Here is a 14278-nt window from a genome sequence, read left to right on the forward strand (position 1 = left end):
GTCATTGGAACAATTTATAATTTTCACTTTAATATGCCCATTACCACAACATTTAGCTAAGGAATTACAAAGGTAAAAATCCTGTGAAATTTCTGTTTTCAAATTTGAATATGAATGTTTTATTTGTAAATTTGATCTATGCACATTCCTTGGTTAATACTTAGGTGTCCCGATTTACTGTTTCTTTTAGGAGTATTTGCATATTTAGGATTTTTTTTACCTATAAGACAAAGTATTTTGACTTTAGTGCATGTTAGTATTTATCATTACAGAATAGGTAGATTAATGTATTCCCTTGTTTTTATGTCTCTCTTTCTTGGTCTCTTTCAAAAGAAGAGTGTGTTTAATCCCACCATCTGATAGGGGATTATTAGAGGCTCACTGTTTTTCAAAGTCATTATGTAACTGCAAGGCCAGACCAACTGTTTCTATTTCCAATCCAATAATACATCTCTCTGTCTGTTTGTGTACCAATAGATTCACACAGATCTGACAAGAAAACATGGTCTAAATCTGCCCACGTTATATATTTTTTAAAACACACAGACAGACAGACAGACAGACAGACAGACACACACACACACACACACACACACACACACACACACACACACACACACACATAATTATTATTATTATTTTACACACACACACACACACACACACACACACACACACACACACACACACACACACACACACACACACACACACACACACACATATATATATCTGTTCTGTCTCACACACACACACACACATATTCATATTATATTATATAAAATGTATGGCACTTTATTTATTTATTTATATATATATATATATATATATATATATATATATATATATATATATATATATATATATATATATATATCACATATGTAAAATTTATTATTTCTGCCTGAATTTAAATTATATGTGGCCGAGTGAATAGTGCTTACTGAGGGTGTTTTTGTCAGTGACATTACAAGAGGATTTTGAACAACTTTTTTGCAACACACACACACACACACACACACACACACACACACACACACACACACACACACACACACACACAAACACACATAAACACACAAACCCCTTGTTTCGCAGTGTTGTACAAAATACAATTGCGTGAACAGGGCATGCGGATATTGAAGCGGAATATTCATGACAGATTTCCTCTGACTACAGAATGTGTCTAAATATTCACTTAGCTCCCTACCTAGACAGCATTCTAGTTAAAATCGGCGCTAGCAGCATTCCGGCCGACATAAACTCGCTATGAGTCAGGTGAGCTCAGTGTGTATGGATGAGTTGAGCAGCTTGAGCTCACTCGGAACACGCCTGATACCCTAAGCTTGTTGTCTACGCAGGCATCTCAGTAGTATTTGAGGCGCGGCCGCTAACTTCCTTTCGGACAGTGAGTGACAGCGCGACAGTCTCACTGACTGAGACACTGAAGCGCAGCACTGATGGAATAGCCGGTGTGAAGCGACTCTTTTCTACATCTCTTCATTGGAGAAACTTTGTGAATAAAGAAAATACCTTTAGACTGGATTGCGACTGAAGTGGTGAGTTCGCTTCATATATATACATATATATATAGGCCTATATATAATCATTTTACTTCATTTTATTATTATATTTATATATATTTAAGTCTTTATTTTGTTTTTGTTTTTTTATTATTTTGTATTTACTTTTTCTAAAGTCTATAGGCTACCCTTTCCTTTGAAGCAAATTTTTTCCCATTTTCGTTTTTAAAAATGTTTTTTAACGAGGTTTCTACGTAGATAAATTAGGCTAAATAGTAGCCCCAATAGCCTGGCATTTAATATGAAATTATATGTCTCCTTAATGTTGATTGTCATAAACTACTCGATACTTTTCCGGACTGTTTTTGCCGTTTCTCTGTAAACTAGAATATGTGGCCTGTTGCTTCGACTAGTGTTGCAAGCAGTCTCAAATTTTTTTTACGGCTGTTAGGCTACATACAAATATATTGGTCTCATTTGAATCCGAAAGGTAGAACTAAAGCCATATAACTTTTGCTACAGTCTTAACTTGGCGGCTATGTTTATGCAAATAGCCCCTATGCCTGTCTCTTCTCTTCTTTTGATATATCTGGTTCAGTCAGACTTATATGCCATCAAATAATCGTTGTTGTTTATTCTTTTTCTAAATTCTTTATTTGGATTCATTTCTAATGTATAACGCAGTAACTGTCAAATTCGTATAAGGCTACATGTTTTATTTAAACGCAGTCACATGTGTTTGAGGAACCCCCATATGTTTCTTTGAAATAAAACCAGGCTTTATCTTTAGTAGTTATACTGGTAGCCTACTTCCGTAGTTCACTATAGTTTTACAGAACATATTAATATCATAGGACACATTTTAATATTTAGCTTCCTCCTCAGAGGATCAATCTCCTCATGTAAAACGACACTAAAAAACAATCTCTTTACAGTTACATTTGACATTTCTCTATTTGCTGATTGCCCGCTGAAGTAAATAAGCTTGCGGTATGTTCTGACAGTTTGCACATAGGCTACAGTAGCCAATGTTTCTGGTAGAGAAAACAAAAAACAATGAGAAGGAAGGTGGAACTGACATATCTCATAATTTGCATGTGTGTGGTTAAATGAAAAGACCTGTAGTTCTGTAGTCTCCTCACGCTCCTCTGGGATAAGTGGAGGTGGTTCGTCTGAGCTCTGGGCCTTTGAGGGACAAAACATTCTTTGGATGGAATGGGCGACACCGTCGAAAGGCAAATCTGAAAATTTCCTCCGGGAATGATCGGTTATCGGATCCTGAGTCGGAAGAAGGAAATGTACTTGTGATTAAGCCAGCAATTAAGCAGGTTAAAAGGGAAACAAACTGAGTAAAGGCCTGAAGAACTATCACCCCTCTTGTGAAAAGAAGGACACTTAAGCATACGTTTAGTTCAGAAATAATATACTTTAAAGTCTGGTTTCACAGACCGGGCTTAGATTAAGCCAGGATTAAGCCTTAGTTCAATTAGGACAATTAAGTAGCTTTAATAAACGTGCCTTAGAAAAAAAACATTACCGGTGTGCATCTTGAGACAAAACAATGGCACTGATATATTTTAAGAAATGTCAGTGCAAGTTGCTTTCAGTTAAAACAGCTCAAACATACATTTTATGGGGGAATGATCTCCCCATTCTCATCCGAAATGCAGAATCCCTGACAACTTTCAAAAGACAACTGAAAACTCATCTCTTCCGTGAGCACTTAACCTCATTAAAAAAAAAGTAACCCTTATCTGGCTTATGCTACTCTGAGCAATGCTTGAACTTTGTATTTTGAGCACTTCTTGCGTTGTTTTTGCCTCTTCACAATGACTCGCTTAATTTAGTCCTAATTTGTAAGTCGCTTTGGACAAAAGCGTCTGCTAAATGACTAAATTTTAGTCTGGGACTATAAGCCGTGTCTGTGAAACCAGGGTTAAAAGAATAGGCCTTAGGGATAGTTCACCCAAAAATAAAAATTCTGTCATCAGAATCAAGTTGTTCTCAAGTTGTTCCAAACCTATATGAATTTCTTTCTTCCGCTGAACACAAAAGAAGATATTTTGAAGAATATGGGTAACCAGACAGTAGATGGGCCTTGTTGACTTCCATATGGAAAAACAAAAACTATGGAAGGTACTAAAATAATATAGTATCTTAGTCAACACATCAAAATAAGTGTACTTATATTATCCCAGGTACAGTTTTTTTGAAAATATACTTTGAAATACACTAAAAGAGTACATTCAATACAATTAAGTGCCCTTCTTTGTCACAAGGGCCCTGACCCTTTTAAAGAGTCGGACTAAAAAAGCATTTGGAATTAAAAACAAACCCAAAGTATCACTTCAAATAAAGAGAAAGCAGAACATGAGTGAACAAGCTAAGGGAAACAAGTTCGTAATGCATCACACATTTCTTAAACTAATTGCGTAAACTTTACTGGGCTGTTCATGAATTACAATTCAGTGTTCAACAGAACTCAGCTACAATGACCCTCATATAACATCTTTACTATTTACGTCTGTATCCTGATTATTTATAGGACAAACAAACTTTCCATTAATATAAAATATGGTGTTTTGGTTGTGGTTTTGTGTGAGGTCATGTGTGTCCTGACTGAAGGTGCACGAGTTAATTATCAAACCGGAAAGGACATAAACCGACATCACTATAACAGCACATTGCTGCTGCTGTTTGACTCAAGATGCAAGCTGGCGATCATAAAGAGGCCGAAGAGCTCAGAAACGTGCGTTTTCCGTTCACCTCTCATTCAAAAGTTGCTTTTTTCTTCCAACCATCAACCAAGCTGGAAATCTGTTTGTGATGGAGGCAGTTCTGTGCGTTTTGGTTGGTTAATTTCTCATGTCTAAGTTCTGCTACTCAGAAATATGTTGGGGTGTTAAGGCTAGCTGATTTAAATCGTCTTTGAACATTAGGCCTCAACCAACCACAGTTTCCACTGAGTAGCTTCCGCATGTGCATGTGTAAGCGAGTTAATGACAAAACCACAGGCGAGTGAGAACTGCAGCCTACAACGTGGAAGTCGCACGAGAAACTGACTTTTATTTCGACTTTCACTACTTTGATCAGTCATGGCTGCATTTCCCAAAATAATCTTAAGCTTAACTAGATTGTAGCGACCAGTGATGGTCTCTACAATCTACTTACTGTATGATTGCATATGACGATTATGACAAATTATGTCCCTTTAGCATTGGAAATTCTAATCTGAAGTATCATTCTCACCACTTAGGCTAATATTGCTTATTGGCTTTATGTTTAATACATAATGAGCCTTGTATGGCACATTACAGACATTTTCCCATCATAATCTGTACCATACATGCTTTCTGAGCAACAAAAATGGGCGTTGTTTTGGAGGGAACAACCCATGATTTGCATATTGTTTTCTATTTCGGAATGGCTCTTTTGTTTTTACATGTACAAGAATAAACCTGCATTAGTGTCCTCTGTGGTGAACTCTTCAGGCCTCAGCATGGGCTGTGTGGGGACCAAACCGGACCAGGATCCTATTGGCAAATCAATGGGCAATGATGACAACCGCAACCTGACAACACATTATTCCAAAGACCCCACGACTGGGAACAAGGATGTAAGTAGAAGCATTGTGGAGTTTTCAGTTATATAAAAAAAAAAAAATTCGGGTAATTCCTGATCATCATGACTTCTACGGAAAAAGTGCTGAGTTGAGATGAGCTAAACCATCAGTATTAGTTGTTTCAGCATATTTTGTGCCGTCGCATACTGTACTTCCACTTTCTTAGAGAGGGTGTTGTGAACATATCTCTAAAGTACAGCTGCACAATATCATCTTTGCATAACATGCCTAACTCTTTTTTTTAAATTATTGTCACCCACCTTTTTGAGCACAGATATGAACTTAAATGGTTGTAATTCACGAATGCTTTGGAATACGGACCAACGGTTGGTCTCTTTTTAAAGAAGCTTAAACTTAAACTTCAGCAGATAATTGCAGAAGTGAAAGCAGCTTCAAAAACGAAAGGGTTAAAACGTTTACTGTAAAGCAAATGTAGTGCAATAAACATTTTGTATTTTATACAAAATATATATTTTGACAAATAATTTGGACCCTAAAATGTCTAACTAAGTCGTGTTAAGCCCGCTAAAAGCTTTTTAAAATACTGTTTCCATTGTATCGCAATGCAAAATGCAAAACATTTTTTGCAGGATGAATTTTAAGTGTTTAAGCTTATGAATGATATAGAATATTTCAAATGAATTTGATGATTGAAAATATGTGATAAAAAAAAGACAGTTAACAGGCTATAGCCTAAATTTAGTGTTTACATGTTTCAATTTATCATGTAGCTCTGCACTTGGATGGTTTCTAGCTGCTTCAATCTGATTTGCATATTAACCATAAAAAGAGTTTGAAATGTTTATTTGTTTGAACAGATAACCCTCTGTTTGGAAAGTTGCCTCAGATGAGTCTGTTTTTACACTCAGAAAAGAGAACTGAAATGTCTAGCTTGGTGTCTTAAATGCTGCACCATATTTTTCCATCTACAGAACAGATTGCCTCCAAAACCAGCGACTCCTGGAACAGAAAGTAAGTGAAAGTGTCTTTGATTTCTAGAACATTTAATTCAGAAAGTTAGATTAGCGTAACATTTAAAAATAATTGATTAAAAATACACACTCACTGTGGTTAACCTTAGAAGAAGCGTGCTAGGCTCACTGCTCGATATATAAACGTGAGAAGAGCAGAACTGTTGTGAATGTGTGATCACAGCTCTTTCACGCTGAATATTCCATTTGTCTTTAGCTTCGGAAAACATTGCCATAGCTCTGTATGACTATGAAGCAATGCATGAAGGTGACCTGGGCTTCAAGAAAGGAGACAGACTCAGAATCCTTCTGGAGTAAGTAGGCCTCTTATTCTGTCTGATTGCATATCTCGCTTCTTTGATTGACTGAGTCATTGGCTGTTGTGTTTAGGTCAGGTGAGTGGTGGAAAGCAGCGTCTCTCAGCAGTGGTCAAGAGGGCTTCATCCCCAGTAACTATGTTGCCAAGGATACTCTGGAAACTGAAGAGTGAGTAAATATAGTTTGTGTACATTTGTAGTGGTGCCATTGATATCACGGTAAAGGTTGTTTTGAGAATTCATATATATAAGAATGTTTCTTATGCAGTAAACAAGCATATTAGAATGATTTCTGTAGGATCATGTGGCACTGAAGACTGGAGTAATGATGCTTTGTGATTAAAGGAATAAAGTACATTTTAAAATATATTAAAACAGAAAACGTTCATTTCATATAGTGGAAATATTTCAAAGTATGGATCCTTTCATTTTTAAAAATGAAACTTTGTGTTATATTAGTTTGGCATGGCATTTCATAAAACAAGGTCTAAATGTGTTGGGTGTTAGTAATTTGTAAAAAAAAATTTTACTTCTGTAATCAGTCTCTCTCAATCTCTCCTCTTCAGCTGGTTTTTTAAAGGTGTCAGCAGAAAGGATGCAGAGAGACAGCTGATGGCCTCTGGAAACAAGAACGGATCCTTTATGATCAGAGACAGTGAGACCACCCAGGGTACGTCCGGAGTGTTAAAGCTGTAATCTCGAAAACATTAGCAATGTTATTTTCTTATATCGGTAACATGTTTACTTCAGCTGCTGATCCACCAGTTAAAAACACATGTACCTCTTCCTCTCAGGAAGCTACTCTCTGTCTGTCAAAGACGGCGATCCTCAATCTGGAGACACCTGCAAGCATTATAAGATCCGCACACTGGATAATGGCGGTTTCTATATCTCCCCACGTATCACCTTCAACACCCTGCAGGATCTGGTTGCCCACTACAAGAGTAAGTTCAAAATGCAAAGATGTGGACTACTGTAACATACATAATATCACATTTCATTGGATTATAGACATCATTTTTTATTTTTAGTGTTAGGTGAGAATTTTATCAACCTTTTTCTTGAAGGATTGTTCACTCGATTGGTTTACATTTAACAAACATTCACATCTACAGAGCAGAGCGATGGGTTGTGCCAATCTCTCACCAGTCCCTGTCTGAGTCCCAAACCTCAGAAACCTTGGGAGAAAGATGCCTGGGAGATCCCACGGGAGTCCCTGAAACTAGATAAACGTCTGGGAGCAGGCCAGTTTGGAGAAGTCTGGTTGGGTAAGACGCCTACAGCTTGCAGTCTTATGTGTCTGTCTACTCCAACAAATGATGTCGTGCAGCGTGGGTTGTTTAGTAGGGTCCGATAGCTTTTCTATGTTTGACCAGGGTAAAATACAGGAATAAAATGGATGGTTAGGACTTGGCAGTAAAATGCCAATAAACTCACATTCTATATTAATACAGTTAATGTGCAGTCATATTTTCCATTGTTCAGTGACATTTCGTGGGCGAAATACAGTAATTTCAATAGGAATCCATGCAATTCATAGTTTTCAGTCAAGTGATCGGGGCGGATCCCTGGAGGGCAAAACATCCACACTACGTTTTAAGCCACACATATTTAGATCACCTCTCAAAAGAAGAAAAACAAAAATATCTGAACAAAATGCACGTTTTGGGGACTTGAGATCAATATACAGCACCTGCTGCAGTATTTCAATCACTAAAAACAACAGGACATTCTAAAACGCCTATAAAAAAACACTTTAAAGTGCTTTAATGTACTAAAACAGTGACTATAAAAGATCAAACCTCACACCTCAGAATATGAACGCAACGTGCTAAATGGTTGTTTTCTTTATAATGGTTTTCTATGGACAAACGCTTGTTGCGTTTATATTCTGGGTTCATCCGCCCACTGGTCTATAGCACGCATCATCAACGAGGTGTACACTAAACCCGGTGTCCAATATCACCGTCTTACATCATTGGTTCTTAATACAAACCTGGAAAAAATGACTGGCGGGTAATGGAGGAAAGCCTAGTTTTGCCCTCCAGGTGGGCGTTCATTAAAGAATGTGACGTAATGTGAAAACTATGTCGGTAATGTCGGTAATGCTGAAAAATTCCCCACACAGATTTCGCATCATGTTCAAGTTGGTATCGTGAATTCCCACGTTGGCCAACAGAAAGCTGCTTGGTTTGAAAGTGACTTGCTTCATACATTGCTACACTATGTACACTATGTAATGAACTATATTACTTGGTGAAGGAATTGTTTATTATAAAACATTATTATAATTCTTATTTAAAATATATTAATATTAGATTTGAATAAATACTATGTACATATAAACCTTTACAATATTATATTATTTTAATATATTAATATTCTATTGTAAATATTTTTTAAATGCACATGAAAATGTTCCATTGGTGTCTTTATTCATATTTACTATAATATTTATTAAGATATTATTAATATTTAATATATATTATAAGTAATTAAAACACTGTGGTGTCTTTTTCATGAATTATTTATTAATATATGTTAACTTTTTATAACGTATTATAAATAAATAAAAATACATTAGTGCCATTTATCATGTGAACTACAGTATATTTAATATTTATTCATTTATGTTCAATATTTATTATAAATAAATACAAACTTGATGTCTTTTCATATTTGATCACATTTATTTATTTATTAATATATTTTGGAAATAGATTATAAATAAAACATTAAACAATGGTGTCTTATTGCTTTATTAACAGAAAATACATTAGATAAAAATGTAAGTATTCTATATATGAATCACGAATAAAAAGAAAGTAACAATTTCTTTTTTCATTAATTACAAACCTCAGAAAAAACACCTAAAAGCTGCACCAAAAAAAAAAAAAAACTTGATCTGAAACCCTGATCTGAACTTGAAAAAAAAAATTGATCTGAATACTAGTGAAACCTGTCTCTGTTTGCTTCTCAGCTACATACAACAAGCACACAAAAGTGGCAGTGAAGACTATGAAGCCTGGCAGTATGTCTGTGGAAGCTTTCCTCATGGAGGCCAACTTAATGAAATCCCTCCAGCACGACAAACTGGTCCGTCTCAACGCTGTGGTCACCAAAGAAGAGCCCATATACATCATTACAGAGTTCATGGAGAAAGGTGTGTGTGTGTGACTTTAGCCACTTCAATGTGCAATGCATATTGCATAGCCTTATATATCTTTATTATTTATCTGTTTGTGCGTACATGTGTTTTTCAGGCAGTTTACTGGACTTTATTAAAAGCGATGAAGGGAATCGTCTCCAGTTGCCCAAGCTAATTGACTTCTCAGCTCAGGTGAGACGCTTTAAAGGTCTCATTTGTTCAGTGAATGTGCTTTCCTCCCCCATATACTGTAGAATCACATGTTCCCTTGTTGTGGAAGACAGGTTTGTCCTACTAGATTTCAATATTCAAATTTGATAACCGACAGACAGTAATATTTGTGTACATGGGTGTGTGTGTGTGAGAGAGGGTCATTAACATGACAATCTATTCCTTTTTCTCTTTGTCACTGTTAATCCAAGATGATATCAGTTTGTTCTCTCTATTGTGCAAGTGATTCTTTAAAACTGTAAAATATTTATTCAGAATCAGGTAATAAGAAAGTTATACTAAAAGATTTCTAAGAAATATTGGGGTTGAGGAAGTACGACATAAGAATTGGCATCGATGTTTCATTCAAGCAAGTGTAATGGTTGCAAAAAAAGGGTTGGAAAGAGGAAGAGAATTGCAAGCACTTAACAAGACTGATGTGAATCTGCAATGGCCGATAAGAGACACACACACACACACACACACACACACACACACACACACACACACACACACACACACACACACACACACACACACACACACACACACACACACACACACACACACACACACACACACACACACACACTGTTTTCCATGTTGTATGGGGACTTTCCATAGACATAATGACTTTTACACTTTACAAACTGCATATTCTATTCCCTAAGCCTAAACCTACCCATCACAGAAAACTTTCTGCATTTTGACATTTTCAAAAATCTTAATTCTGTATGATTCATAAGCTGTTTTCCTCATTGGGACCAAAAATGTCCCCACAAGGTCAAAGATTTCGGGTATTACTATCCTTGTGGACACAATATGGGTTTACCAGGACCACACACCCACATACACGCGAACACACACACACACACACACTTATTATAGCTTATCGTACCTGTTGCTGACTAACCTATGTTCTCTTGCTCTCAGTGACACAAACTCAGTACATACACATTAAAAGTAGCTAAAACCTGGTTCTTTTTTCCTGACTTTAGACAGCAGAAGGCATGGCTTACATTGAGCAGAGAAACTACATTCACAGAGACCTTCGTGCTGCCAACATCCTGGTCAACAAGAGTTTAGTGTGTAAAATCGCTGATTTTGGACTGGCCCGTATCATAGAGGACAACGAATACACTGCCAGAGAAGGTTAGTCTGATAAGTTGGTAACTTGTGGACAAATGCGTGCATAATATAGGTTATTGCCAGCGGAAGTTGCGTTAATATGTTTGGTTTTATACCTAAGGTGCAAAGTTCCCTATAAAGTGGACCGCTCCGGAGGCCATAAACTATGGTTCCTTCACCATTAAATCAGATGTGTGGTCCTTTGGCATTCTGCTCACTGAAATCATCAGCTATGGTCGCACACCGTACCCAGGTTAGTGATCATGCTAAAAGCTTCATTCTCTGGAAATGGTGCCATTCGTGCCTCCTTTTTGTGTCCCTATTATTACTATTTAAACAGTTAACAGGATCCTGAACTATTATTTGATTGATTTTACACTGGCAAACTCAAGTTAACTCAACTCAAATAATTTGAGGAAACCGAATGCCTTGAATCATTAGGTTTATAAAATATTTCTGAGTACTGTCCTCAAAAGTCCACAAAAACTAAATTTTTGACATTAAATTAAACTACTCAAAATCGAGACTTAACTTACAAAATCACTAAATCTTAACTTAGTAAAGAAAATATTAATTAGAAATATCAGCTTACACATATATCTTGCATTTAATTAGCAAATTCTAGTAACTAAATCAGTTTAAATTCTGCTTAATGTAATCAGTTGAGTTCATATAACTGTTTATTGACCTTTATTTGAGTGAAACAAACTCACTTTACAATAAAATCTGCACGATTTTTTTAAATATTTTTTGGAAAGAAGTCTCTTATGCTCAACATGGCTGCATTTATTTGATACATCAAAAATACAATAAAAGCAGTAATATTGTGTACTATTATTACAATTTAAAATAATATTTTTTTATTTGAATATATGTTAAAATGTAATTTATTCTTGTGATGGCAAAGCTGAATTTTCAGCATCATTAATCCAGTCTTCAGTGTCACATGATCCTTCAGAAATCATTCTAATATGATGATTTGATGCTCAAGAAACATTTATTATTATTATCAATGTTGAAAACAGTCTTTACTGTCATCCCTGCTAAATAAAAGTATTTATTTCTTTCAAAAATAAAATATTCTGACCACAAACATTTGAACATACAGTAGTGTATTTAATGAATTTCACTTTTCAGTGTATTTTTAAATCTTTGTTTTTTAATGGAATATTTGCTCATCTGCATATCCCCATTCATCATCACTACATTTGGAATATATAGAATAAGAAAAGTTCTGTTCAAAGTTTCAGTTATACAGTGACATTTCAAACTAATTCTAAAAGTTTGATTTTACTGTCATCATATTTGAGGAAGTGACCTATTTATGACCACCTGGTTCAAACAGAAGTACGATTCCGTCTTTATCATATTTCATTATATGGATACCCTTATTTTGGCATTGTCAAACTCAATATTCTACCTTTTTTTTTAATTCAAAATAATTTATTTTCTGCACAAGACCAATAATATGGTGTTGTGCGATAATATTAGTTAGCTATGGTCTTGAAGTGAGAAAGTATAATTCCTTGAAATTCCAGAAATAACTATTTTAAAAGTACAATTTAGGGGAGAAAACCTTTCTGGTAACAACAGATGCTAGAAACTTAGCAAACTCATTTACTTGTTTACGGTGTGTTCAGGTATGACAAATCCAGAGGTGATCCGTGCTCTGGAGAGAGGATACCGTATGCAGCGTCTGGACTCCTGCCCTCAGGAGCTCTACGACATCATGCTGGAGTGCTGGAAGAACAAGCCGGAGGACAGGCCCACCTTTGAGTACCTGCAGAGTGTACTGGAGGACTTTTACACGGCCACTGAGAGCCAGTATCAGCAGCAGCCTTGAGACACACACACACACACACACACACACACACACACACACACACACACACACACACACACACACACACACACACACACACACACTTTGACATTACATCTTGCATAAATCCCTCGTATCAGGAGCTTTCAAAGAAATGTACACGTATATATCCCTCCCAACCCGTTGACTTTATACATATGTAGTGAAATCAAATGTGGAATGTTATAATGTGTTATTTAATGATGTGTAAATGAATATAATTTCAAAATCTCAATATAGCAGTTGTATTCCTATCATGCAGAGCCCTTTGCCTTACTCTGAGTGTTGCACAACAAAAGTTATATGAATTTATCATTTTAATATAAAACCATTTTCCTGAATTATTTGTAAAAACCTTATGTCAGATGTATTTTTAAAACTATATGTTTATGCCATTGGGAATACACATTAAGAGCATTAAAATAAATTGTATATAATAAATTTGAATCATTGCTCCAAACATTTTAGAAAAACATCTATGCCTAAGGTAGTTATGAATATCTCTTTAGTTTTGATTTAAAAAGTACAGTTTGAAATTGTATTAAAGGTCTATGTGTATTGTGATTGTATGCATTTGTAAATTATGCTTGTTTTTTTTTAGATTTTTTGGTTTCTTTGGTACTTTTACAAGCCTGAAGCTATTCTATTTAATGTTTGATATGTGTCTTGCTTTCACGTCTTCGGTTTTGTTGATATTTGTTTGAACTTTTGTGCAATAATAGTAAAGGAAATGTGACATCCTTTTATTTCATTATGTTTTCATGCAAGCGCATTGAGGCACTTCATTTGTGGCTTCATTAACATTAATCTAATTTGTGAAAGAAAAAAAAAGAGCTGATTATGCAGAGTTTCAATACACTTTTCCCTGATGTAAAGTCTTCTGCAGAGTTCCCTATATAAAAAAAAAGCACAATAATCCTGTTTCTATTTTTGTACATGTTGTTACAATTAGTACACAAAACAAATAAATGTATTTCATTTTGAGTCTGGCACAGAGGGGAAATCTCATTTAGTCTCATAATAGCTCTACAAAATTGTTAAATTATTTTATTGTTGCATTTATTAAAGTTTACAAGACCATGGAAAATCACATTAAGACATAACTATTAATTTAAGAGTTTTCCACACATCAGCACATTACTTAAGTTTAATGAGCGTATTTATTAATGCAATTCAATTCAAATTTATTTGTATAGCGCTTTTCACAATACATATTGTTTCAAAGCAGCTTTACAGAAAGGTATTAGTATGTTGCTGACTCACAAAAACCTACATTTTGCAAATATTCTAAGCATAATTATCTCCACACAAGGTCTATTGTAACTGGGGGGAGAAACTTTCTATGATGCATAATTAATAATTATCAGAATTGGAAATTGGCAGGAAATTGGAGTGTCTATGATCCATTCATTGCTATTGCTCAGAGGTGGACGAAGTACACAACTTCCTTACTTGAGTGAAAGTACAGATACTACTGGTCAAATATTACTCCGTTACA

The 14278-nt window shown here is 35.4% G+C and overlaps 1 protein-coding gene across 2 annotated transcripts; it reads left to right on the forward strand.

The window, feature by feature from the left end:
• The first annotated feature begins 1369 nt into the window (after window positions 1-1369).
• hck (HCK proto-oncogene, Src family tyrosine kinase) lies at window positions 1370-13769 on the forward strand. Of its 2 annotated transcripts, XM_082144359.1 has the most exons (14): window positions 1370-1559; window positions 5015-5139; window positions 6078-6117; window positions 6334-6430; window positions 6507-6602; window positions 7000-7103; window positions 7228-7377; window positions 7549-7701; window positions 9414-9596; window positions 9697-9773; window positions 10790-10943; window positions 11041-11172; window positions 12560-12763; window positions 12814-13769. In XM_082144359.1, exons 2-13 carry the CDS (start codon window positions 5023-5025, stop codon window positions 12760-12762), a joined length of 1506 nt encoding a protein of 501 aa, XP_082000485.1. In that variant the 5' UTR covers window positions 1370-1559; window positions 5015-5022; the 3' UTR covers window position 12763; window positions 12814-13769. The 2 variants fall into 2 exon arrangements, with proteins under 2 accessions (XP_082000485.1, XP_082000484.1); XM_082144358.1 differs by having other exon boundaries at window positions 12560-13769.
• Window positions 13770-14278: the final 509 nt, after the last annotated feature.

Source organism: Leuciscus leuciscus (assembly GCF_965113295.1).
Source record: "Leuciscus leuciscus genome assembly, chromosome: 18".
Classification (NCBI taxonomy): domain Eukaryota; kingdom Metazoa; phylum Chordata; class Actinopteri; order Cypriniformes; family Leuciscidae; genus Leuciscus; species Leuciscus leuciscus.

What these genes read in the sequence shown, in the direction of transcription:
- hck (XM_082144358.1), top strand. Translation starts at nt 5,023, where the DNA reads ATGGGCTGTGTGGGGACCAAACCGGACCAGGATCCTATTGGCAAATCA. An exon ending in AGACTCAGAATCCTTCTGGA is followed by an intron (nt 6,431 to 6,506) that starts GTAAGTAGGCCT and finishes TGTTGTGTTTAG; the next exon opens with GTCAGGTGAGTGGTGGAAAG. An exon ending in TAATTGACTTCTCAGCTCAG is followed by an intron (nt 9,774 to 10,789) that starts GTGAGACGCTTT and finishes TCCTGACTTTAG; the next exon opens with ACAGCAGAAGGCATGGCTTA.